Source organism: Protopterus annectens, chromosome 3.part0, assembly GCF_019279795.1.
Source record: "Protopterus annectens isolate FY-2018-M chromosome 3.part0, PAN1.0, whole genome shotgun sequence".
NCBI classification, from domain to species: domain Eukaryota; kingdom Metazoa; phylum Chordata; order Ceratodontiformes; family Protopteridae; genus Protopterus; species Protopterus annectens.
The window spans coordinates 999,304,120-999,331,383 of NC_056731.1; the positions used below are offsets into that span (position 1 = coordinate 999,304,120).

At 38.3% G+C, this 27,264-nt stretch overlaps 1 protein-coding gene across 1 annotated transcript in view; it reads left to right on the top strand.

Annotated features, from left to right (window-relative positions):
• Window positions 1-13,178, top strand: part of CD40LG (CD40 ligand) — a 48,866-nt gene extending 35,688 nt beyond the window's left edge. Inside the window, exon 5 of the mRNA XM_044065300.1 lies at window positions 9,181-13,178. Coding sequence (XP_043921235.1) covers window positions 9,181-9,608 — 428 coding nt within the window. The 3' untranslated portion in view covers window positions 9,609-13,178. The remainder of the gene's footprint in view (window positions 1-9,180) is intronic.
• The last annotated feature ends 14,086 nt before the right edge of the window (window positions 13,179-27,264 follow it).

Sequence of the window (27,264 nt, forward strand, 5' to 3'; positions counted from 1 at the left end):
TTACGAATAGCTCACAAATATAACAAGCAAACAACTTGCAAAAAGATGAAAAGTAATCTTCAAACAGTGTGAATTTCAAGGAACAGCATAGGTTACAGAAGCCAGCATTGTATGAAGCTGAGTTCATATAATGTGAAGAAATGTACAACACCATTATTCACATTGTGATACCTACTTTAGTTGCATGACTTTTCCAGCATAAAAAAAATGTTAATAATTTTTTTCTCCTAATTTAGAAGATGGAAATGTTTATTGCATTAATACACAGATGTCATATCCCTCCTTCTCTCTCTCTCTTTCTCCCTCCCTCTGCACGCGTATACACACACACACACACACACACACACACACACATATCTATCTATGTATATAAATATATTTTTCTTGGTAAATGTGTAGTAGTGTGTCAGTATTCACAAAGACAACTTTTTGTGGTCAACCTTGTGAACATCTATAATTACATCTTTCTTTTTCAGTAGACCCATGTATATATATATATATATATATATATATATATATATATATATATATATATATATATAGGTCCACTTCTTAATTTCGAAATCTCAAAATCCTGAACATCAGAAGCCCGATGTCCAGCTGTTCACAATTTTGAAATCTGAAAGGTAAACAGTTGAGGTCACCCGACAGTGCGGAACGGTAATTTTACCGTTCTCTTCACTGTAGTGCAATCTTGGAGTTGGTATATTTAAGTAGCAGGGGGTTTGGGGGGTGCAGCCTCAGTTGCATCTCTGTTTGAATGTGATTCTGACCCTGTACTGCTGTGTGCCTTTCTACAAGTTTACCAAAGGTGTGCCTTCCTACAAGATTACTGGCAGGCGCTCCTTCTTATGCAGTTACCAATACAGCAGTGCATGCATTACTACTTTAGCGTTTGTCTGACTAGCTTGATGTTGACATTATTGCTTAATGATATGATATTAAGTACAACATCAACTTTCAATGGCCATCAGAGACATTTATTCCATTTTTGGAGGAGTTAATCCTCCAAGGCAGTTTAATAAATGAGAGTATCATTTAGATTACTTTTTAGTTCACTCATTTGTTAATTATGAATGATGCTGCGGACTTTAATCTGCATAACTACTCTGTGTCTAGGATCTTTGCCCCCATGCTGTTGTGTGCTGGAAATTTTATGAATTGTTTAGGGATGTGGTATCAGATTTTATCATTGTTTAGACTTATACAGCTGTAGGGAACCTTTATCAATATCACCCCCTCATTTTGAGGCTGATTTCTTTCCTGAAAAATGTGTTGCAGGTATCAATCAGCATTCCTCCTTAGGTAAGGGACTGACCAGATCAATTGCTTCATGTAGTAAACAAACTATTTAGCCCTCTAAGCCTGTGATATAAGGTGGATATTATTGCAAGTGGAATGTATGACATTTAGTTAGATTCCCTCTGAAAAGATCATGGGCTCTAAGGCAGGAGTATTACCTTTCTCAACAAATACAGTTGCTTAACTTTGTAAACCATGGTGGCATTCTGGTTCTGTGGACTGAATTTACAGTCCATTTTAATGCATGGATCATAATTAATATCCATGTGATAAAACTACTTTATGCTGTTTAGAAACTACATACAAAAAGCTTATAGTGAACTGTAGAAGTGCTATTAACCGGGATTTTTGGACAATTGTGAGGACTTCTTATAACAGGTCACTTAAACTGTCACCCTAATAAAGACAGAAGCAGCTTGAAAATGATGTCATTAGACCCCTGACAGCCCCGTAATTATAAGACCACCTCAAAACTCATTCTTGAAGGAATATTAGCAAGGATGTGATTACCTCAGAACTGGATAACTTTCTGAAAAATCGTGTTGTAGAAATCATTCCATGGGGAGTTGGGAAACAAAACAGTATGTGTTCAGTTCTTATAAAAGTTAAATGAACTTTTCTTTTCTGGAGAGAGAGGAGATCATCGCTGTTTCTGCTGCTTATTAGCCTGAATGAGAATTGTAATTCTATGGCCATAGTATATTAACGAATTAACTTTGGTGATATTGTCAGTTTTGGAGAGCAGCTGTAATTTGTTTTTCCAGCTTATCTAAGGATAGGTAAAAAAAAAGAATATGCTCGGGTATCTTTCTTGTTTTCTCCCCCATTACTTCATGGGATTTATCGGTGTTCATGTCTTACCATACGTGCTGATTGGCATCTGCTTGTTACGACTAGGAGGGATTGCTGAAAAATATGTGTTGAATTTAACTTTTTATGCAAATGATCATTTCATCTGGATAATCCTGCTCTATTAAGAACAATTATCCTGCTACATGACTAAAACATGCTTTCTTGAGACCCTAACCTAGAGCTCAGAGTTGCTGTTTCTAAGTAAGTAAGGCTAAGAATAATGTATCTTCTATGCAGCCCATAATATTACACAAACTTTGCTCAATACATTTCCACTCTGGACATTAGCCTGGGATGGGACAGTCTGTGATTAGTGATCAGGTAAAGAGTTTATGACTAGAGTTTGAAAACCTCTCCCCACTAAGAATGCAGGCATGGTTAGGTCAGCATATTTTATTGTAAACAAACAATGTTTCTTGGATCATTGCTGGAGGTTTACCTGCCTGTGTTACACTCCGAGATCACTTCACGCACTGATTATTGTAATCTATTGTAGTCAGCTATTAGTATCAGAAATCTTCCTGACATTTAACTGTAGAATTCTACAACTCGCTTTCAGTTCAGTTATTCTAAAAGATGAAATATATTTTTCATTTCATGGGATTGACAGTAATTGTCAGTGTGTTGGAGACTGTATTTCTAAGACTTGTTTATTAGTATGGAAAGTGCTACATAGATTGGGTCAAAATATCTGGCCTCTTGCTCTCTACAGTAGATGTTTTTCACTTTACAGCTTTGGAGTGGAGTGGTTAGAAATTGTTATGAAAAAGGCTTTGCCTTGCTGGTCATGGTTCATGTAAATCTTTATGTTATCTTTTTGAGAATCTGATTTGGTCTCAGTCTACTTGAGGTTTCAGGGCACATGAGTCTTCTGCAAAAATTGGGTTAACACCAGAACCTCTTCATATGGGGGTGCTGCACTCCCCCCCCCCGCTAATTGTAAATGCCAACTCTGAGATTACACTACAGTAGGGAAAGGGCAGATTTCTAGATCACACTGCAGTAGGGAAAGGGCAGATTTCTAGATCACACTGCAGTAGGGAAAGGGCAGATTTCTAGATCACACTGCAGTAGGGAAAGGGCAGATTTCTAGATCACACTACAGTAGGGAAAGGGCAGATTTCTAGATCACACTACAGTAGGGAAAGGGCAGATTTCTAGATCACACTGCAGTAGGGAAAGGGCAGATTTCTAGATCACACTGCAGTAGGGAAAGGGCAGATTTCTAGATCACACTACAGTAGGGAAAGGGCAGATTTCTAGATCACACTGCAGTAGGGAAAGGGCAGATTTCTAGATCACACTGCAGTAGGGAAAGAGCAGATTTCTAGATCACACTGCAGTAGGGAAAGGGAAGATTTCTAGATCACACTACAGTAGGGAAAGGGCAGATTTCTAGATCACACTGCAGTAGGGAAAGGGCAGATTTCTAGATCACACTGCAGTAGGGAAAGAGCAGATTTCTAGATCACACTGCAGTAGGGAAAGGGAAGATTTCTAGATCACACTACAGTACGGAAAGGGCAGATTTCTAGATCACACTACAGTAGGGAAAGGGCAGATTTCTAGATCACACTGCAGTAGGGAAAGAGCAGATTTCTAGATCACACTGCAGTAGGGAAAGAGCAGATTTCTAGATCACACTGCAGTAGGGAAAGGGCAGATTTCCTTATCCCTAGCATACCGGTAAGTGCTAACTCACTTCCATTGTGTGTATGTTGGCCAGCTATGCATATTCAATGATTTTCTTTATGATGATGTGGGTGTTCAATAAAATGGAGTCTCGATGGATAGTGTTCAATGACTGGTCATTTGATGGAAATTTCATTGGATGGGTAAACAGACACATATATTACTCTCACAAATCTGTTATATCCCTGAGCGGCTTTATAACCAACGTACTGGACATTTGACTGGTTTTCCCAGGAGCAAGATCCACTCTAAGCAGGGACATGTATGTAGATAGTTTGAGGAATGGGAAAAATGGAGGTCAGGACAACTTGACAGAAATGTTTTGGCCTCAGTCTTATCAGATATCAGTCATGGAATGGCATCAGTATGGAACATTGGCTGCATTTAATTCCTCTCTTTTGCTTGACATTAGAGCCCCTAAGCTCCATCACAGGTTGTAATCAAAGCAGTGGCTCTCCCCTCTCACCCTGGGACAGGTGAGCTGGCAAAATCCACATGTATCCCTACCCTCATCCAAGTTGCCATGGATTTCATCAGAAATTCTGACCAGCCCATACAAATCTTCATCAGTTGCATTTAAGCTACTTAATATTTTGTAATAGAAATGCTTATATGTGAATGCGTTATCTGTCAAGCAATATCAATGTACTATTCTTTGTAGCTGTAGCAGCACAGTTCTTTTGAAGTGTTTATAACAAATTTTCTGATAATGTTGATGATCTGGGTCTTTGTTTTAAAGTCAAGTGTATGAGAAATTTCCTGTATCAGTTATATGTAAGCACATAGACTTTAACAATGTCAGATGAGCTTAAGCTACTGGAGAAGGTTCATAGAGCAAATCCCATTGAAAAGACCCATCTGTACTGCAGTTTGTGACAGTGTGATTGAATTATATTTAACTCTCTGCAGTGCTTATGAGCTGATTGCAATCAAAGTGAAGGTGCAGATCCAACTCCATCATCATGGGAAATTATGTACATGTGTGGTGGTGGTAGGGGAGGGGTTCTATACGTGAAAATGGCCCAACTAACACACCAAAATAAAGAGTAAGAAGGTCACACAGAAAAAACAATCAGTAAGAACTAAATTAAAACTCCAGCCAAGCTAGAACATCCACTGAGTGACCTCTCAAACCTCTTATAGCAGAGGTACATGAGATATATGCAAATGACCCTTATGAACATCAGGTGTTTCAGTTATATGGCAATTCTGAATGCCCATGACTTATTTGTTTTTAAGTCGTTTCAATGGACAATTTCAGGCTAATAAAGCCAAACCCCACTAGTTGTGCATATGCATATTTCAGCCTTGTTATGACCTCATCAACACAGGACAAACAGAGTATTTGACTGATAATAAGAAACACAGGGCTGTGATACCCAGCTGATGTCTATTACCATTAGGATGACTGCAAAATATCCCAACTAACAAACAAAAACAAAGAGTGAGAAGGTCACACAAGAAAAACAATCAGTAAAAACTAAATGAAAACTCCATCCAAGGTAGAACATCCACTGAGTGACCTCTCAAACCTCTTGCATCAGAGGCATATGGGATATATGCAAATGACCCTTATGAACATCATTTGTTTCAGCCATATGACTTTCTGAATGACGATTACTTATTTCTTTTTAAGTCGTTTCAATGGAAAATTTCTGGCCAATAATGTCAAACCCCACTAGCTGTGGATATGCATATTTTGGCCTTGTTATGACCTCATCAGCACAGCACAAGCAGAGTGCTTGACTAAGCATAAGAAACACAGGGCTGTTACACCAAGATTGTACTGACAAAAGCTATCATCCTGTATCACTTTCTCTGAGTATACTCAGTAAGATGTTACCTACAATAAGGACTAACTCACTCACTCACTGATGGGATATTACTATAACAGGTTTGAAGAGACATGAAATAGAAACCTATGGGTCCCAGGTACACAGCACACAACTCCTGACACAAAGGTGAATGAAGGGACTACAATACTCTGGTTCCAGCTTTCATATATAAAGTAAAATACAATCTTACTTTCTAATCTGAAGATATTTAAGCAGAAAATTAAGAGCATATGCAGTTCTTCAAAATAGTACTGTTTTTTCTCCCGTATCCACCTTTCTCCACCTTTTCCTCAAAACAATGCTTTTTTGAATTTGGCTTAATTTCGGTTGCTTTTATGTGCATGCCTCTGTTTTATCTGTTTTGCAATATGATAACCAGGTAAAGAGTCCCTGTTTACCTGGTCTGCAAAAACTTTGTAAAAAAGCCATGTTCTTGTTATTGTCTGAGGCCATTTTGATGTTTAGTTTTAATCAGTTTTAAAAACCTTCCCATAGTGTGATGAGTCCAGCTATCATCACTGCAGGCAGGGTGTTTGAAGTGCATAACATAAAATCAAGAGGCAAAATAAATGATAGCTTTAATACCTTTTAATTAGGAGTATGGATGCCAGTAAATTTTAAAAACTGTAAAAAATAAATAAATAAATATAAAATAGGCTTATATATGAGTCAAATTGCGAACCATTTAGAAGCCACCAACAACTTTTTATAATTTTTTCTGCATTTTGAAGATGTTGTTTACATGTGCGCAGCTTTTACCTCTCTGTTTGTAGTGTACTATGGCCAAGGTCATTCCTGTTTCTAAGTCCTGACTACATTCACTTGGGATTGTGCATCTTCTGAGAGAGGACACATGATCCACATATTCCAATTACACTGCTTGAGGCACAAAACTGGCATTCTAATTTTCCAGGGATGATATGCACATGTACATTAGCCCTGAAACCAATTGCATTAAGTTTTAGTGCACAAAGTTTAACTTACCTAATAATTACAATGCATGTCACTGAAGTATGACTGTGGTTTATAATCGGATTGCTCATTGCAGCCTTACTGTTTGCATCCTTGAAGTGCCCTTGTTACCATCCTACAACATGTGATTTTGATGCAGACAAGTTTTCTGAATACATGGAGCCTCCTGTCGCCCACAGTAAAATACTGGAGCCTGCTATGGGTATCCAAAATCTAATTTGGTTTGGGTTTCACTACCCATTTTTATATATGTGTGTGTGTGTGTGTGTGTGTGTGTGTGTGTGTGTGTGTGTGTGTGTGTGTGTGTGTGTGTGTGTGTGTGTGTGTGTGTGTGCACCAAACCAAAGGGTAAAATGGTCACACAGGCAAACTACATAATAAAAATATCAAGAAAGAGCAAGCCAAGTTACAGTCTTCAGTGTTGTTGTGTCTTTCGGCTTTTCCCAGTTAGGGGTCGCCACAGCAGAACTCCGGTCCGCTAATGATTGGCAGTAGATTTTTACATGCAGAGTTGCCGGCCCTGACGCACAACCTTCAACGAAGGTACACCCATTCACGCATGTCTCCACACAGAAGATGCTCTAGCTGAGAATCAAACAGGACAACATCTTACTGTGAGGCAACAATGCTACCGCAGCACCATACAGTCTTCAGTGTATAATACCTTAAACCATCTCTAGTAGAGGTGCATGGAATATAAGCAAGTAATCCCTAAGGACATACAAGTGTTTCAGCTACATGGCTTTTGAGCATCTGTGACATTTTACTTTTTAAGTCATTATGAGGACATTAGACCTATATAGTCAAACCCTATAAGCTTTACTGTATTGTACCAAACTGAACAAAATAACTATTCACAGTATCAATGCAAGAGCAACCAGGCAAAACAAACAACTTCTGTCAGTGCGATAAATATCACAAATTTATAAAAACAATGGAGCATGTTTATCTTTTCTCTACGCAAGACTACTTCAAGTTGTTTAAACTAATACATAATGACTTTTAAATAGTCTTAAAAAGATACATCATGTGACAGCAATCAGCCATTTAATACTCTCATAAATTCAAGTCACAAAGTTAAAACAAGAAAAAACTATTAAGAATGAAATGCCCACATCTAGAAAAGGGGTCTTTGCTTTAAAAGGCACTGAATATCTGTACTGTCATTCAGACCTAGATTGTTTGATGCTTCTAGATAAATATGTCATATCAAATCTTTTTTATACTGTGAACAATGAAAATAACTCTCTTTACAATTCTTGGAAACATAATCCAATACAGAAAATGTATTTTTTTAATTTAATTTAATGGAGAATCCAGGGTGTAAACATATTGCCTAAACAGCTCACTTTATATCACTATTGATATACTCAGTCTCCTGTAAGTTACTGAGAGGTGATCTGTGCTTGGCATACAAGGCATCCTCAGATACAGTTCTGGTGGACCATTTTGCACATTCGCGAAATGAAGAGTACCAGAACCACTAGACCCAAGGATTTAAATTTTGCTTGTGACATAAATAAGACTTGTTGGTGAGACAGATATGTATTACAGAGGATCCCCATACAGAGTACATCCCTCACCCTCCTTAACTATAATATTGACCAATGGATGGGAAATAGTAAATTCATCCCAAGTCTTGTCCCAATGTGTCTGATAGACTGGGGGAGACAATAGTGCCTAAACTAAAATACCCACCAATAACCTCTAGAAATTTCCCAGTTAACATACTCCCTAATAATAAACACCCATGATACACAGGGACACAATCGGGTTGTGTTGCATGGCTAGGCTTATAAAGGCCACAGTGGTTATTAGCCTAGTATATACCTATGAACCTATGAAACTATGCAGCCTAAGGTAAGTCTGATGTAAAAATTATTCAAATTTTTGTTTTAATGGCATTATTATTAATTATAATTTAGTTATAGATAATAATTTCTTTTGATATCCTGCATTGTACACAGCACACCAACCTCTTAGTGAGAAGTACACACACGAGCGCACACACACACACACACACACACACACACACACACACACGCACACACACACACACACACACACACACACACACGCGCACTTGAAATAACTGAGCTTTATATGAATACATTTTTTTATTTACTGCTGATTTCTATTATCCTTTTTTGTTTATCCTAGTCACATATAAATACAGTATCAAACCTTTGTCATTTTAAGCAGATATGTTTTTCAGACATTTTTGGATTTCTGTGTTTAAATATGCCCTGACCTTCTGAGGGAAGTTGCCTTCACCATTTCACGAGTGTTGCTGTAGGACCTTCATCAGGCAGTGATGATGCTGCCCAAGTCACATGACCTCATTCGAAGACAATAAAGGACAGCATGAGATTATGTTTAGTAGGAAATTGCCTTTAGTTGCATGTACAGCCGACTCAGCTACAATCATAGTAATAAAGTACATAGCCATCTCGTTTATTTGTTTTCTTGTTTACAGTGATAAATGCTAGATTTTGAATCTTTTTACTATTTTATTTTTCTGTTGCAGTTTTACAGTGGGCAGAAAAAGGATATTCTGTCCTTCAACCCAGACTGATAAACAGAGAAGGCTATGTTCGAATAGGGGATCCAGGATTGTACTATGTGTATTCCCAAATCAGCTTCTGTGAAAATACAAGTAGCCAGTCTCGTGAGCCATTTGTGCAGTACATTTATTTGAAAAAAGCAAACCTGGTGAAGAAAATGTTGCTGCTGAAAGGAGCACATGCACAGAGTTCATATAAGGACCAAAGCTGTGGACTGCATTCAATTCATCAAGGGGGTGTGTTTGACCTATCAAATGGTGACGAACTGTTTGTCAATGTGACTGATGCATCCAGAGTAAACTATAGTGAGGGATCAACGTATTTTGGCCTATTTAAACTTGGAAATTTTTACTCAGATGGCTCTGTTAAAGAAACTCAGGAACAGCGATAAAATCAAAACATTTGAAAGACAGCAACATTATTTTCATGAGTCTCTACTATACTTGTACTCTGTATTGTAAATAGACACTGGGATTATTTATTAAACCATGGCTTATCAAAACAAAAAAATAATGTTTTTATATAAATTAAGCATATTTTGCACTTTTCTGTTATGCTGTTTCTTACCAAATGTTAATAGCCAATTATACTTTACTGTAAAATGGCAGTGATGTCTGGAATATCAGTTGCGTTAATGGTATCATTAATACCATGCCAGGAACATCTTATGAAAACTTGTTAGATTTCTAGGCTGTGTATGAGCATGTCATTCAAGTACCACCATAGGCCATAGGCATGGATATACTAAAACAAAGCCTGTATTATACCTGACAACTAAGCAAACATACGGCCATATTTAAAAAGAGTAAAATGTCCCAAATTGTGGACCTTTATGCACTTCAGTTAGAATGTTCATTGCAAGTTGTTGAGTATGATATAGTCTTTCTCCAGACATTCATATTTATGGTGGAAAAAAACACAGGCATGTCTGCGTTAAGTGTTTATCTTGTTTTTGTGTGCTGAATCCTGAATCAAAACTCAGCTTATTCCAAGGGCTGCACATCAGTGAAGTCAAAGTGACTATACCACAGTCATGTATTACATGTGGATATTTTGTGCTGCAGCTAATATTCATTCAAGGACATTTTCTTCTTGCATATAATTATGATGTTCTACAATGGGTGTTTCTCCATCTGGGGTGATACAGTCTGACACAATAATGTATTCACAAGGGTCCCAGCTGTGAGAGCGCTAGCATTTATAAAGCTATTCTGCTGGAGGTAGTGTCCTTCCAGAATCTTCTGTCTATACATAAATGCTATAATAGTAAATGCAAAGTGCTAGTTATTGTAGCTGTTTGGGATAGTGCCAACTTTCAAGATGGCGTAGATGCTTCAGTGTGGAAGAATTAAGACAAAGGCAGCAACTCAGAACATAAACATAGATGTGACACAGAAGCATCTGCTTTAACATGGACATTTCTCGTTCATTGCTATTTGCAGTTGTTGATACAACCACAGGAGAAGACTAGATTAGGAAATGAACAATGATTATGGTGACTATACTAAATGGAAATTGAGGTACTGATGGACTGGAGCAGAAAAATATTCAGGGGTCATCCCATATTCCATATCATAGGCCATGACATCCTACTAGTCATCACTGATCACAGATTATGATACATGGGCATATTTTAATCAACTTCTAAGTGCGTCACTGATCCAACTGAAACTCATCACCCTGATTGGACTGCACCCAGCCATAAAATCAGTGTCAAGCCATTACCTGTGATATCTATATGGAATGAAAACAGTGAGTTACTTACTGTCTTTGTATCCACCTCTGTTGTGAGTAGCTTTATTCCCCCATTCCAAATGTTTATAGCCATATTGTACAGAATCTCATACATTAACTCTGTCTCATTGTTACGAGAATGAAAGTCATGTTTTTCAATCCGTGGAACAGTGCAAACATAATGAAACAAAAATTCAGAAAACTGTAGCCCTGCACAGCTCTGCAGATTCTGAATTAAGGTTATTGATACATTTAAAAGTTTCTGTGGTTTTACCTTTGCATCTCACTATGCTGTTAAACAGCGAAGCATGTTTCTACATCAGCAACATCAAATATTTTCTCATGGCCATAGCACCATCAAATTAGGAGTGTTCTGTGTTACCTACCAATCAAAGTAGAGAGGTGTTTTTCTTCAGGTTTTTGCCCCACTGCTTGACAGTTATCAGTGTCCTCCACGATAAATGACCATTTTTTTCCCATTATCAAAATAATACTCAGGTGGGAGGGACTATCATTTAGACATTCATCAAGAGTGGTTCATGGTTTTTTTTTCTGAATGTCTCATAACTCCTGTACACACTGAATTTGAAAGGCAAGAAGGACTGTAATTGGCTAACTGTACTAGTTGTACTCACTTTTGCAAGAGGCATTACCAGCAAGCAACCATTTCTTCCCATCCTTGAGCATGGATGTTAGTTTTACCTATTTCCACTGAAGAAATTACACTGTTCCATTGAGTGTTCACAATCATTATTCCCCCCACACAGAGAGGTAAATGGAGCATTCCCCTTCATTCTTCTATCAAGCCTGATTGCTGTAGTGCCATGACTGCTAATCAAACCCTGGTCACCTTGATTACAATCAGAGCTTCATTCCTCTGTTTCATGCTGCCAGGTTTGAAATAGGAATTTACTTTAAGCTCTTTTGACTCCATGTTGTGAAGGGTTTGTAAGGCAGAGTCACAGGATGCTAAGACCCAATTCATTGAAACTGCTATGTTCTGAAGAAATGTTGCTAAATTGTGCAGACTCTGGAACAGATCCGCTAAGGACATATAACCTAGGTAGCCAGGGTATTAATAGGCTTGGAGTATATTATATTTAATTGGGAGAGGGACCCCCTCATATAGTACATTAGAGGGAGTTCAGGAATCCATCCTATCTAGATTTATACTGCTCCAAATTTGGTATAAATGCCTTTGGAGAACAGGGGCATTGTTTACCTTAATATGGCAAAATGAATATCTCAGTTTCTTGCTCTGACCATTCATTAAACTCCCCCATCAAAAAGAGATAGCAGTCTACCCAAATATGTAATCTGATATGTTTTATATAATGAGCACTTATCCACACTGTTGTCTGTGTTTTAAATAATTTGTTGTATATTGTGTTTTTGCTGTTGTGTTTATTGTTTGGATTTATTTATAATAAATGTAAGATAGCCATGTAAAAATGTTATATGTATTTACTACATCTAAATAATAAGTAAAGGCTTGTTCTCATATTTTATTTTTATACTGATATTGCTTAAATATATATTGTCATTTGTAAAACATGAAGTTGTATATATGTACATCTTTCATCATTGCGGTTAAGTTGAAATGCTCATTAATTGTTTTGAATGTTAATAAATTTACATGGCTACTATTGAAGAAAAGACAGTAAAGTACTATGTACCATGGGAACCTCTTAACCAATGGCATTCAATCTTTAGGTCATGATTTTAAACAAGTACCTAAATAAATTATACTGCAAAGTGTAGTGAAGTTCATACCTTTCCAACAATCTGAAAAATTAAGGCATGATTTTTTTTTTGGTCAAAGTAATACAGTTTTTGAATGTCTATAAATTCAGTAGTTTGATATATTAGGTAATCTATGCCTGATTATTGTTCAAAATAAGAAACACAGCTAAATAACCTTCACCTGGGAGTGTTGCAGTTTTGGAATATGTTTAGGTCACAATACTGGGCCCCAGCCATTCAAGGTTACACTCACACACATACACATTGCACACGCCTTTAACACTTCTCTTCATCCAGTGTGATTCCTGGGTATTCACTTTATGTTTCATTTCATCACCAGACCAGTATCACCTAAACTAAATTTAATATATTACTAGACATTTGCTTGTTCATACTGCTACTATAACTGTTCTCCAAACACACACATGCAAACACACCCATATGTACACACCCTGACACATACACACACACGCACACACGCACACACGCACACACACGCACACGCACACACACAAACACACACACACACACACACACACACACACACACACACACACACACACACACACACTGAGATATATATTCAAACATTCTAAGTCCATACTAGTGTTTTCTTAAGGACAACTGATTCCTAAAGAAATCTCAATACAGATACCCATTGTAAATGTGAACACTCCTCTAATATACTGTCTGCAAATGGCTGCCTGCTTTTGATTTAACCTAATAAAGGTATTTATCTTACCTTAGTAAGGCTGGTGTGACATGCTAAAATATATTTATGCATTTTTGTGGGAATAAACAGTTAAATATTAATGTTTTGTCAAAAAAACATTTTAAGTGGCAAACTTTATTTTTGCTTCTCTTGGTTCCTGCTCTGTCCACAGTGCAAAGCTTTTGGTACTAAGCTGATAATTAGAGGTTGTTTAATGGTGTTAGGGGATGTGCACAACACTATTCCAGCAATTAAGCTTCTCCTTTTATGGTTTGCACTGTTTCTTCACCCAGCAAGAAGATATGCACCGGGGTAGAGGAGTGAATATGGTAACCTCTGGCAGAGATCCATGTGCCTAATATCAGTAGATGTGAGAAAAGCCAAAATAAAAAAAAAAAAAAACATTTCACTTATTACATTAACTGCAAGAGAAAAATAAGAATTTTTATTTCATTTTATGTATTTATTTTGCAAAAGTGTGATAGTCTTATTTCATATAAAAGCAAAAATATATAATGACTATTTTGAAGATCTGGAGGTTAATTAGGTGGGCACATGGCACATAGCTAAATATGGATTCACAACATGAAACTGACACCAACCAGTTCTTTGAATAGCAGTGGTATAAGACTGGAAAGGCCGTTGTCTAGTTTAGACAGCAAATTCTCAAGAAGTCTCATTCTCAAGAAGTCACATTCTCACAATGGTAATTAGCTGGCAAGCAAATGTTCCCAGAAATCACTAGACTAAGCTATTCTCCAATTTTAATTTAGAATAAGTTATCCTCCATAATGACCACTGAGGCTAAATACCCCACAGGGAAATTCACATTCAGGGAGTAAGAAAACATTCTACATCATGGACAGTGTTATTTAATGTATAGAGGAACAGTGGCAAAGAGACATGAAGGCCTGACATTAAGACAGATATGTGATGCCAGAGCCTTCCTTGGATAGAGACCCTAAGAAAAAAAGCAAATAATAAAATAACAGTACTGGTTCCCTTACTGGGCAACCCCATAGACATGTTCACTTCAGACAAAATAAGCAATTAAGCACCACCATACAAATTTCAAATCCTTCAGCAGGTTGCCTTTTCTGAAAACTTATAAAGAAGCACATAATCCAAGCAGACAGTTTCTATTTTGAAATTCCAAGGATGCAAAAGTAAACTAAAGCTCTGTTTTATATACATAAATGTGTACATACATGCATACATACATACAAATATTTCAAGCATGGGCATTAATGCCTTTCTAGCCTGCCAATAAACCAAAACAGCTGTTCTCATAATAAGTGTCTAGGCTGTTCTTAAAAATACCCAAAGTAGTGCTTGCTTTAATGTAATTTGGTAGCCTGTTGCATGCATTGACTGCTCTCTCAAAGAACTAATGAGTACACTTGTCATTCTTATAGAATCTTCTAAATAGGTTGTCTGATGAGTCTCTACTACCTTTTGATAACCCAAACATTCCCAGAGGTAGTTGTCTCTGAATGCCCCATATATCTCAAGAAGATCTCCTCTTAAATATCTATATGAGACACTGTATAAGGTTAGATATTTTAATATTTCATAATAACTTAAATTTTCACATCTATAGATACACATGGTATATTTCTGCTGTATTCTTTCCAGTTTATTCATGCTTGTTTTTTTATAAGGTTTCCATATTGTTATGTCATACTCAAGTTTGGGCCAATGTAACTAACAAACAATGACTTCATCATTTCTGATTTCCTAGACTTTATAAATCTTTTTATGCAACCTATAGTTCTATAACTATCAGAAACCAATTGGTTGATACGATCAGAAAAGCTCAAATCTGGATCAACCCATATACCCAGGTCCTTAAATGCCTCTACAGCTTCAATCATTATTTGCTATATTAAATTTTCAGCTTTTAATTTATATCTCCCAAATCTCATATGCTTAGTTTTTGATGTATTTATCAGCATATTATTATCCAGCGAAAATGATCAATTGAGTCAAGTTCTTTAGTCAACTTATTTTGTAGGCATGCCCTTTCTGTAACATGTATAAGCAGTTTACTCAATTTCAAGTAATTTGCATACAGACTATAGAACACCTCAGATGAAAAACATAAGTCTGAAAGATACAACCTAAACAAGTGTAGGACAGAGTCCTGTGGGACACCTTGGCTATAACAAAGAATCTCACCTGTCCACTTATGATACTTGCCATGTCCTATTAGTAAGCAATGCAGCTATCCATCTTATCAAGAGTACATAGATAATTAGTTGTTCTAATTTATTGATCAGTGTTTTGAGTATGACCCTGCCGAATGCTGAAGTTAAATCTATATAACTTACCTGACATCACATTTTTCATTTATAGCTGTTATTATATTTTCCAGAACATCGTGTTACAGGTGGTGATAAATCTAGTTTCAGTATATACAGGCTGATATATGATTTCAAGCCCCACCCTTTCTAATTATGATAATAACTTTTTCAATATTGCCATTATTTTCACAAAGTGAAAGTAGACTTAAAGGTCTGTTTAACGCTGAGTTTGTCCTACTTCCCTTTCCCTTAAAGACAGATTTAATAAGTGTATGTCTCCAATCTTGAAGAATCTCCCCATATTTATACAACCTACTAAATAATAGATATAATGGTACATTAAGTTCTTGTTGAACTGTTCTCAGATCATTATTATTAATTCTGTCTCCTCACTGTGCTTTGGATCAAGGTTGCATTGTTATTTTTTCAATGTAATCTAATTTGATTTCAGTATCATGGATGTCATTAGTACAACTTATCACCTCCTTTGTGGAGCCAAGCTGTTTTGCATAAGATTTTGTAAATATATCTATAATCTGTTGTGTCTGAGAATAAATTTATACTCAACACACAGTTTATTAGTTTGCACGTCTTTACTTCTTCTACATATTACTTATCTATAAAATGGTTCCCTATCATGCTCAATAAAATATCATTACATACATTTTCTTCAGATTTTTGTCTTGTCTCACATTATACTTAATTTGTTTGTCCAGCTTGTTTATTTCAGTTTTCAAAGTTGTAGCTCAATCACTTTTCCATTTCTTATATTTTTTGTCTCTCACCTTAATAGGGTTTTCTCAGTTGCTATTATTAGAATGCAGTAAAAGATTGTTATTTTTGGCTACATTAGTGACTTAGATAAAATCATTAGTGTTTCTGATTTTTAGGAAACATCCATTTTTCCCTAAATGACAGATGATAAAATATCTCTAATATTAATTCAGTGCTACAATATTATTTTCCTGGTTTATGGAATTCCATCACAGTGACAACTAAGTCAAGACAATATGAACATGCTTTACAAACATTATCTCTACTATATTTGAAATAAAGACTGAATCTGGCACAAAGCAATATACAAATAATTAACTAAAAAATACAAAACTGCTCCTGGCTGCAAAATGATTAGCTATATGCCATTTCAGCAGCAAACCTTTCCTGCCACTGCCATCTCTAGCTGAATACCCTATCCCTAGTAATCTCAAACTGCAAGTTACAACAGAATCAGGAAAACAGCACACACATTACTATTACTTGGCTTAGGCTACATTACCAGCCATGCCTAGTACCCACAGTACACACCTTATAATTACTTGGCTTAGGCTACATTACCAGGCATGCCCAGTACCCACAATACACACCATATAATTACTCAGCTTAGGCAACATTACCAGGCATGCCCAGTACCTGCAGCACACACCTTACTATTACCTGGCTTAGGCTACATTACCAGGCATGCTTAGTACCCACAGTATACACGTTATAATTACTCAGCTTAGGCTACAGTATCAGGCATGCCCAGTACCCGCAGTACACACCTTACTATTACCTGGCTTAGGCTATATTATCAGGCAAGGTCAGTATCTGTGGCACACACCTTACTATTACCTGGCTTAGGCTACATTACCAGGCATGCCAAGTACCTGCAGCACACATCTTATAATTACTCAGCTTAGGCTACATTACCAAGCATGCCCAGTACCTGCAGCACACACCTTACTATTACTTGGCTTAGGCTACATTACCAGGTATGCCCAGTACCCAGTACACACCTTATAACTACTCGGCTTAGCCTACATTACCAGGCATGCCCAGTACCTACAGAACACACCTTATTATTAGCTGGCTTAGGCTACATTACCAGGCATGCCCAGTAGCTGCAGCACACACCTTACTATTACTTGGCTTAGGCTATATTAACTAGAGATGCTCAGTACCCACAGTACACACCTTATAATTACTCAGGTTAGGCTACATTACCAGGCCTGCCCAGTACCCACAGTACACACCTTATAATTACTTGACTTAGGCTACATTACCAGGTATGCCCAGTACTGACAGTATATGCCTTATTATTACCTGTCTTGAGCTATATTACCAGGCATGCCCAGTACCCACAGTACACACCTTATAATTATTCAGCTTAGGCTCAATTAACAGGCATGCCCAGTACCCACAGCACACACCTTACTATTAACAGGCTTAGGCTACATTACCAGGCATGCCCATTACCTGCAGTATACAACTTGCAAATACTTGACTTAGGCTACATTACCAAGCATGCCCAGTACCCGCAGCAGACACCTTACTATTACTTGGCTTAGGCTACATTACCAGGCATACCCAGCTCCTGCAGTACACACCTTATAATTACTCGGCTTAGGCTACATTACCAAGCATGCCCAGTACCCACAGTACACACCTTACTATTACTTGGCTTAGGCTACATTACCAGGCATGCCCAGTACCTGCAGCACACACCTTATAATTACTCGGCTTAGGCTATATTACCAGGCATGTGCAGTATCTGCAGCACACACCTTACTATTACTTGGCTTAGGCTATATTACCAGGCATGTGCAGCATCTGCAGCACACACCTTACTATTACTTGGCTTAGACTATATTACCAGGCATGTACAGCATCTGCAGCACACACCTTACTATTACTTGGCTTAGGCTATATTACCAGGCATGTGGAGTATCTGCAGCACACACCTTACTATTACTTGGCTTAGGCTATATTACCAGGCATGTGTAGCATCTGCAGCACACACCTTACTATTACGTGGCTTAGGCTATATTACCAGGCATGTGCAGTATCTGCAGCACACACCTTACTATTACTTGGCTTAGGCTATATTACCAGGCATGTGCAGCATCTGCAGCACACACCTTACTATTACTTGGCTTAGGCTATATTACCAGGCATGTGCAGCATCTGCAGCACACACCTTACTATTACTTGGCTTAGGCTATATTACCAGGCATGTGTAGTATCTGCAGTACACACCTTACTATTACTTGGCTTAGGCTATATTACCAGGCATGTGCAGCATCTGCAGCACACACCTTACTATTACTTGGCTTAGGCTATATTACCAGGCATGTGTAGTATCTGCAGCACACACCTTACTATTACTTGGCTTCGGCTATATTACCAGGCATGTGTAGTATCTGCAGTACACACCTTACTATTACTTGGCTTAGGCTATATTACCAGGCATGTGCAGCATCTGCAGCACACACCTTACTATTACTTGGCTTAAGCTATATTACCAGGCATGTGCAGTATCTGCAGCACACACCTTACTATTACTTGGCTTAGGCTATATTACCAGGCATGTGCAGTATCTGCAGTACACACCTTAATATTACTTGGCTTAGGCTATATTACCAGGCATGTGCAGTATCTGCAGCACACACCTTACTATTACTTGGCTTAGGCTATATTACCAGGCATGTGCAGTATCTGCAGCACACACCTTACTATTACTTGGCTTAGGCTATATTACCAGGCATGTGCAGCATCTGCAGCACACACCTTACTATTACTTGGCTTAGGCTATATTACCAGGCATGTGCAGTATCTGCAGTACACACCTTACTATTACTTGGCTTAGGCTATATTACCAGGCATGTGCAGCATCTGCAGCACACACCTTACTATCACCTGGCTTAGGCTATATTACCAGGCATGTGCAGTATCTGCAGCACTCACCTTACTATTACTTGGCTTAGGCTATCACTCCTCAACAAGAGTGATATAATTTTATTTAACAAACAAAGCACTACACTTATTTTTTTTTTCGTTTGGAATTTCTACACACAGACCAACATTGTTAGGTCAGGTGGATCATTCATTCATAATCTTCAAAGCAAATTCATGTCAGCTGTCTGCATTTAGCTGCATTAATATTTAACTTTTCAGGAATGTTGCGGAAAGGAGACAGTATTGCCATATGTGTTTTCAAGAGCTACAAGCATAACTATCAGCATCCAAGTATGCAGTGTTAATGTATAGTGCATGTAAGCCATGCAATATAAATGACTATAATAAAGAAATTGGGTTCATATTTAAATGCTAGGCTAGCTAGAGTTGTGAGCTGTTTTTAAGCCCATCCAAAGTTTCATCCAAGAATGAGAATCAAACCCAGTACCTTGTGCTTCAGAAGGAAATACATTAACCATATACCAACCCCAACCCATAAATTAATTCCTGTAAATAAGTAGCATGTGACAGATTAAGTTATTTATAATAAGCAATTTCAGGGATTTATGAGTATTAGATGAGCCTGAAATGAACACCATTGAGTGTCTGGACAATGTGGAGGAGAACAAAGAAGAAACAACAGGGAGAGGCTACTTAAACCTAGTAATAAAATGTAAGAAATTTACAAACCACATGAAATACAAATAAAAGAAACAGGCAGATTTGTTTGGGAATATGAAGATGAAATACAGGAGTAAAAAAAATACAAAAGGTCAGCCAGAATGTAATGACTAGAAGCTTGAATATCTTGTGTGTGACCTTCACAAACATAAACTTAAAATGTCCTTAAAGGCATGCTAACTAAAATTATCAAAGGTGAGTTCTGTGATGGTAAGTGTACTAAATGCACAGCATATGAGGATGGATTTTGTGGAAGTCAGAGCTTTAACAACAGGAAAGCAGAAACATGTATCATGTTGAAGAGAAACATTAGAAATATCCTAAATGTAGTAAGGAGATTGAAAAGGATTCCTATTTAAAAAAAAATATATATATATAACAATGAAACTGATACGTACGATAAAAGTTAACTCCTAAGTCAACTCTTACATAGTGAAGTTACCATCTGATAGAAAAAATAGCTTGAGACATTGAAAGGGGTTACATACATTGCTGAAAAGTATAATTCCTGTTTTCTTTGAGTCAACATGTAATCATTTAATCTGATATCAATCTGCAGCTCAAAACAAACGTGGTTGTAGTTGGGCAAAAATGTTTTAAAGATAGCATGTTATTCTGCCTTACTGCAAATGTACTCTGTCCTTGTCTGCACTAAAAGAATGTTATTTTTTTAATGTGGGAATAAAACAGACCAAAGACCAATACTTCCAAGATGCAAAGGAATACAAACCCTAACTGTACTCAACATGGCCATGATACAAAAGACAGACTGTGACAATGGAAGGGGCAGCTTTCAAATGAGATTGAGTGACCATGGTCAATTTGACATAAGGGTTACAGCAAGCCCTTGATGTTGCATGATGCTTATATAGTCTGCCATCAGGTCTGTGTGCAGCTCCTGCCATATAGTTTGCAGCATTGTAGCTGGTTCATTCTGTGGAAGCAGTATTACATCAAATGTGTCTACAGTGGCACTTGCAGTTCTGTGGAAGCAGTATTACATCAATTGTGTCTGCAGTGGCACTTACAGTTCTGTGGAAGCAGTATTACAACAATTGTGTCTGCAGTGGCACTTGCAGTTCTGTGGAAGGAGTATTACATAAATTGTGTCTGCAGTGACACTTGCAGTTCTGTGGAAGCAGTATTACATCAATTGTGTCTTCAGTAGCACTTGCAGTTCTGTAGAAGCAGTATTACACCAATTGTGTCTGTAGTAGCACTTGCAGTTCTGTGGAAGCAGTATTACAACAATTGTGTCTGCAGTGGCACTTGCAGTTCTGTGGAAGGAGTATTACATCAATTGTGTCTGCAGTAGCACTTGCAGTTCTGTGGAAGCAGTATTACAACAATTGTGTCTGCAGTGGCACTTGCAGTTCTGTAGAAGCAGTATTACAACAATTTTGTCTGCAGAGTTACATGCTGTTCAGCAGCAAGAGGAGAATACAACATAGGTTATTCATGGAAGTCCTTAGTGAAACACAGAGCAGCCAAACTGGGGGCCTCTGTTCTCATTCCTAAACCTGCCACTTTCAGGTTGTCCCTTTCTTGGGATGGTCACAATCTGAGTAATAAGATGACTTTAGGTTTGATGGGATGAAATGAAAGGATTATTGGGATGAAGCACTCTGGTAGACAAGGCATATGTCTCACAGTACCACTAGAGGCAATAAGCAGAGGATAAAGTCACATGGCACAAGTTGTGAAAGTATACTAACCATAATAGTGAAATGTTTGAATAGATCATTGTTGCAGTAGCCCAAGATATATGTGTTTTATGCTGTGAAGGATAGGATAACTGGCTAGCTTCCAAAGCTCAAGGCACATTCCACATGACATGCCCTAACCACTGAACAGCTTAAGGAGTGCAATACAAAATCAGTGGTTAGGGTGCACAACCTTCAGATTTTTCATGCCTCAGAGCAAGGGAGGTTAGAGCCATGACAGCTAAGTATATTCTAGAAGAAAGGGAATGGGAAAGGGAAGAATACCTGTATCTTGGTTCTAAAAGGATCCACCCTTCGTTTTTCAACCACCCTGCCATTGCTTTCGGAAGTTTTGTTTGCATTTTCTTTGCTGAGATTGCTTATTCTGTTTTCTATAAGAGAAATCAGTACTGGTAGGAAAGTTGCTGTTGTATTTCTAACAAGGAAGGTGAAAAATATGTGTAACCCTCCTAAAATAACATTCCACTTTTATAAAAGCTTTTAAGGATCTCATAACAGTAAGGGCCAAATAATACATATTTATCCAGGTGGCATTTAGCACCTCAGCTTTGACATCCTCTGGAAAATTCTGGTAACACGGCCAGGCAAATCTTCTCTTCACTGACCTAGTGGCAGCTGCTATGGACACAACTTCAGCAGCACCACAAGAATGTTTTACAGAATGTTTAGTTACCTGATACAGAGAAAATATTAATGTTCAGTGCAGAAGAAATTCAAACTCAGGGCACTAAAGAGCCTTTTAAGAGTTTGCCAGCAATTAGACCAAGTAAATTCAAGTAATTTCAAGAACAGTGTTCAGACCTAACCGCCATCAAGGAAAACTGATTATTCAAGGAATTGTGCAAAGATGTTAGCATGTACATTAGTATCCATGTACATTATTTCAAAAAGATTCAATTTTTTCTAAATTCTTGTGATTTTCAGTTATAAAGAGTGCCATATCTTAAAATGACCAGCTTTCATCACAAAACTTGTGTTCTTATGTTTATGCATTTTGTTACAATTATATATGTCAATATTAAATCCTGATTGTAAAACAGGATCATTAAACACTTTATAATCCAGACTGATTTACCATATATATATATATATATATATATATATATATATATATGGCTTCATAGTTCATACTGCTTAATGTTACTATTCTCTTTGTAAATTTTCTTTGTATCCCTTCCAGACTTTTTAACTCACCTTTACTCGAAATACAAAATGCATTACTGTACTTAAATATAGGTCTTATATAACTCTTAAAAATTAGAACTAAACAACTTTCATCTCTCATAGAGAGATTTTGAAAAATATATCCTATATATTGAACATCCTGTGTATTATTTGCTTTAGCATAGGTTCGTAGGTTGGTACTAGGCTATCGACCCTAGGGCCTATACAAGCCTAGCCATAACAATTCCTTGGCTTTTTCTTCCCGCAGTATTTACTTCCCTGGACCTCTGTCTAGCAGAGCGACTGATGTGATCCTCAGGGTGAATTTCCTATCTCCCATCCAATCGTCAAGGTTCCTTTTGAAGAGGGCCAAGGAGGAGCTCTGCTTGATATGTATGGGCAGTCTATTCCAGAGTCTGGGGAGTCTCCGGATCAGGAACCTATCCCTCCAGCATGTTCTGTTCATTGTGATGACAAGGTTTCGATCCCTGGAGTGAGTGTCTTTGAGGGATTGGGATTTAAGTGTAGCATGTCCAACAGCTCTGGGTTTGACATGTTAAGCAGAGATCGCCTCTGAGTAGACGATATGCGACAGAGTATAGGTGGAGTTTTTTAGACGGTCAGCATAAGGCATCTGTTTTAGGCCTGTGATTCATTTAGTGAGGTATTTCTGTGGCCTTTCCAGTTGTTGCAGATGTCTTGAGAGGTACATACCAAATGGGGCATTGCATTCTATAATGGGTCTAATGAGGGATGAGTACAGTGGGACAATGGCCTCCTTTTTCTGGATGAAAAGCCCTTACTGATGAGCTGTGCCACATAGAAGGATTTCCTGACTCTTATGGCGATGTGGTTATCAAAGGTGAGATCACTGTTCACCTGTGTCCCTAAGTCTCTTATCACATTTTTTATGTTTAGTGTACTGCCACCTATGTGGTAATTCATGGGTACATCTTTTTTCCCAAAGGGGATAACTATACATTTCTTGGAATTGAGCTTGAGCCCATGTCTCCACCACCAAGCATATGTTTCTGTAAGGTCATTTTGTAGAATATCCACATAATTTGGGGATTCAATAATGGCTCCCAGTTTGCAGTCATCTACAAACTTTGTTAGCCAGAGTCCCTTAGTGTTGGTCTGTACCTCAGATAAGTAAATGCTAAACAAGAGTGGTCCCAGGACTGAACCCTGAGGCACACCACTTGTCACTTGTCTGGAGCTGGATTTGGAGTCAGCTACTTTTACAGTGTGGGTTCTGTCAGTAAGCTAGTTGGCAACCCATTGAGTGATGTATGGATTAATGCCCAGCTTAGTAAGTTTATCTATTATTCCAGGTGGGGGGTGCTGTTGAAGGCCTTGGTGAGGTCCAGATAGGCTGTGTGAACCACCTTACCCTTGTCCATGGCTCTGGAAACTGATTCAAAGAAGTCAATCAGGTTCAGGTGACAAGATCAGCCCTTCACAAACCTAAACTGTGTGGGAACTAGGGTTTGAAGATTAACAATGGCCTTGCAGATCAGGCTCGTCAGACTGATGGGGTGGTAGTTCCCAGGATCCAAGGTGAATTCTCCCTTGTAGAGTGGGATAACTGTAGCTGTGCACCACTCAGTGGGCACGAAGCCTGAGGTGAGGCTATGATTAAACATGACACTTAGGTGAGGTGCCAGTTCATTTTGTAGTTCATGTTGTACACAGCCTGGGATGTTGTCTGTTCCCATGGATACTGTATTCTTAGCTTTGGAGATTGCGTTTTGTACCTGTGTGTCTATTATTACTGGAATCTGGCAATCTTTTGGTATTGAGATGGGCCCTTTAGGAGGTGAGAGGGGGGTGAAGCTTGCACTGAATCAATTTGCCAGTATATTGGCAATATCCTTGGGATCAGTATATTTAATGCCATTCTGTTGTAGCTCAGAGCAGATCTGAGCATTGCCATTTAGGTTCTTGACAGAGCTATAGAATGCCTTGTGGTTGTTTTTGGAATCTTTGGCAATTTTATTTTCGTAAATAGCTTTGGAGGATTTTATGAGGGATCTCAGCTTCTTACTGAGGCTGGTAAAGGAGTTTTTTGCATCCTGGGATTTTCCTCTTTTCTGCAACAGTTTCTTCCTTTTGTTGTAAAGTTTGTTTATAGAAGGGACCACCAGATTGGCTTCCTTTTTTTGGAGGAGAGCGTCTTGTTTCTATTGGGGATGGCATGATTCATGCATGAGTGGATGTGCTTGTACAGTGCCTTAGTGTAGGATTCAGCAGTCAAACTTTCAGTTCCCATCTGCATAGGTGTCATGAAGTTTGTCACTTCTGACTTGAGCAGCATGAAGCTGGCTTTGGAGAAGTTTTTTACAGAGGTTTCCTTATTGGGGGTGGGGGTGAGACGTGGATGTCAAGGGTGACTAGTTTATGGTCAGACCTGACCAATGAGGGGGTGACCATAGGTGTGGAGCATCAATTTCCCATGTTGGGAATGACCAGGTCTAGGATATTGGAGCCCTTTGTGGGACTAAGGATTAGTTGATCCAGGGTGTTGGAATTTACGAATTCCAAGAACCGTTGGGCAAAGGTGTTGGTACACGAGTAGTTTTCCCAGTTAATGTCAGGGTAGTTGAAATCACCCAGCATTAGAGTGTTTGGTTGTATCTTAATATTTTCCAGTATGTTTAGAAAGGTGTAGTGAGAATCTTGGGGCATGGTGGGGGATCTGTAGCAAGCTACAATGTGAATTGCAATCTTACCTAGTGTTAGTTGCACCTGGAGAATTTCAGATGCATTGTGTTAGGCAACTAGCCTTGTGGTGTGAATATCCCTGGTGAATATGGACACTCGTCCACCTTTAGTGTTTTGGTCCTGGTTTGGTGGCCAAAATGTATGGTAAGAGTTGTAGCCTGGTATTGCAGGGGTGCTCTCTGGAGCCTTGAGCCAGGTCTCAGTTACTGCACAGATATCGATGTTCTCAATTTTTAGGAGTGCCTCGAGAGAGTGCATTTTGAGGTTTAAACTTCTAGTATTGAGTAGCATTACCTTCAGATTTTGGATGCTTGTACCTGTTATGGTGGTGGTTTTGTCCTTTGAACTTTGCCTAAAAAAGACACTATAGGGGTGGCAAGAGCATTTGCCAGTAACCTGAATCCCAGTGGCAACAGGTGCAGACCATCTCTGGCAAAGCATCATGGTCTGTCGATCATGTCATCCCAGGCAGACAGATACTGGATCCCATTTGAATGACACCAGACACTTAGCCAGTTGTTGAAGTCAATCATTTTGTCCTTATACTGTGGTATAATTCTGGGCGAAGGCAGGATGCTACTCAGGATTAGGGTCATACCTGCCTGGGCCACATGATCCGGGAGCTCTTCCATGGCTGTTTTCATGTAGTCCAGGGAGGTACATCTCAGGTCATTCACTCCAACATGGACAATGACAGAGTAATATTTGTACTTATTGTGGAGTGACTTGAGTGCATGTGCTATGTGGCAGATCCTGGCACCCAACAGGCAGCTGACTGTAATTTTCTCCTTGTTCAGCCTGGTGAGTGGGACATCAGTGTGCCTGACTATAGAGTCACCTATAACTAAAGTGTTGGGTACATTGTCATGCCTTAGAGGCTGTTGGGTGGCACACTGGTGTTGTGAGCTATGTGACACTTTGGTTGTGATTGGTGTTTGTCTGTGATTGAAAATAAATTAGTTGTTATAATAATACCCAAATGCTTGTATTCCTTAACTTCCTTAAGAGGCAAGGTTGATAAATATACCAGACATCTTGAGATTTTATTTGGGAAATACATTATATTACATTTATCAAGACTTTAAGAGCAGTATCAAGCACCCATTTGCTCAATAACTGTAGATATGTAGTGAGGTCATCAGCATCAGTTTTGTTTTGCAATATAAACATAATCTTACAGTCATCAGCATATTTATGTAGCTAGTATTTGGTGTTCCTAGGGTTACTTGAAAATACTATATTTAATAATGCTAGACTTAACACCAATCCTTGCAGTACACCCAACCTAACTGGTAAATAATCAGAATGCACATTATGGATGTTGGCACACTGTTGCCTAGTAACCAACTAGTGCATGATCCTTCTTATAGTATAGCTGTGGAAGTTGTTCTCAATTCAACTTTTGTAGATGGCTTTAAAGGGAAGATTGCCAAATGTCTTGGCCATGTCCAAGAAAATTACACCTGGTGATAGTCCTAAGTCTAGAGCAATAGTTATCTGTTCGTAAAAAGCTTATCAGATTGCTCAAGGTTGATATGCCCTTAATGA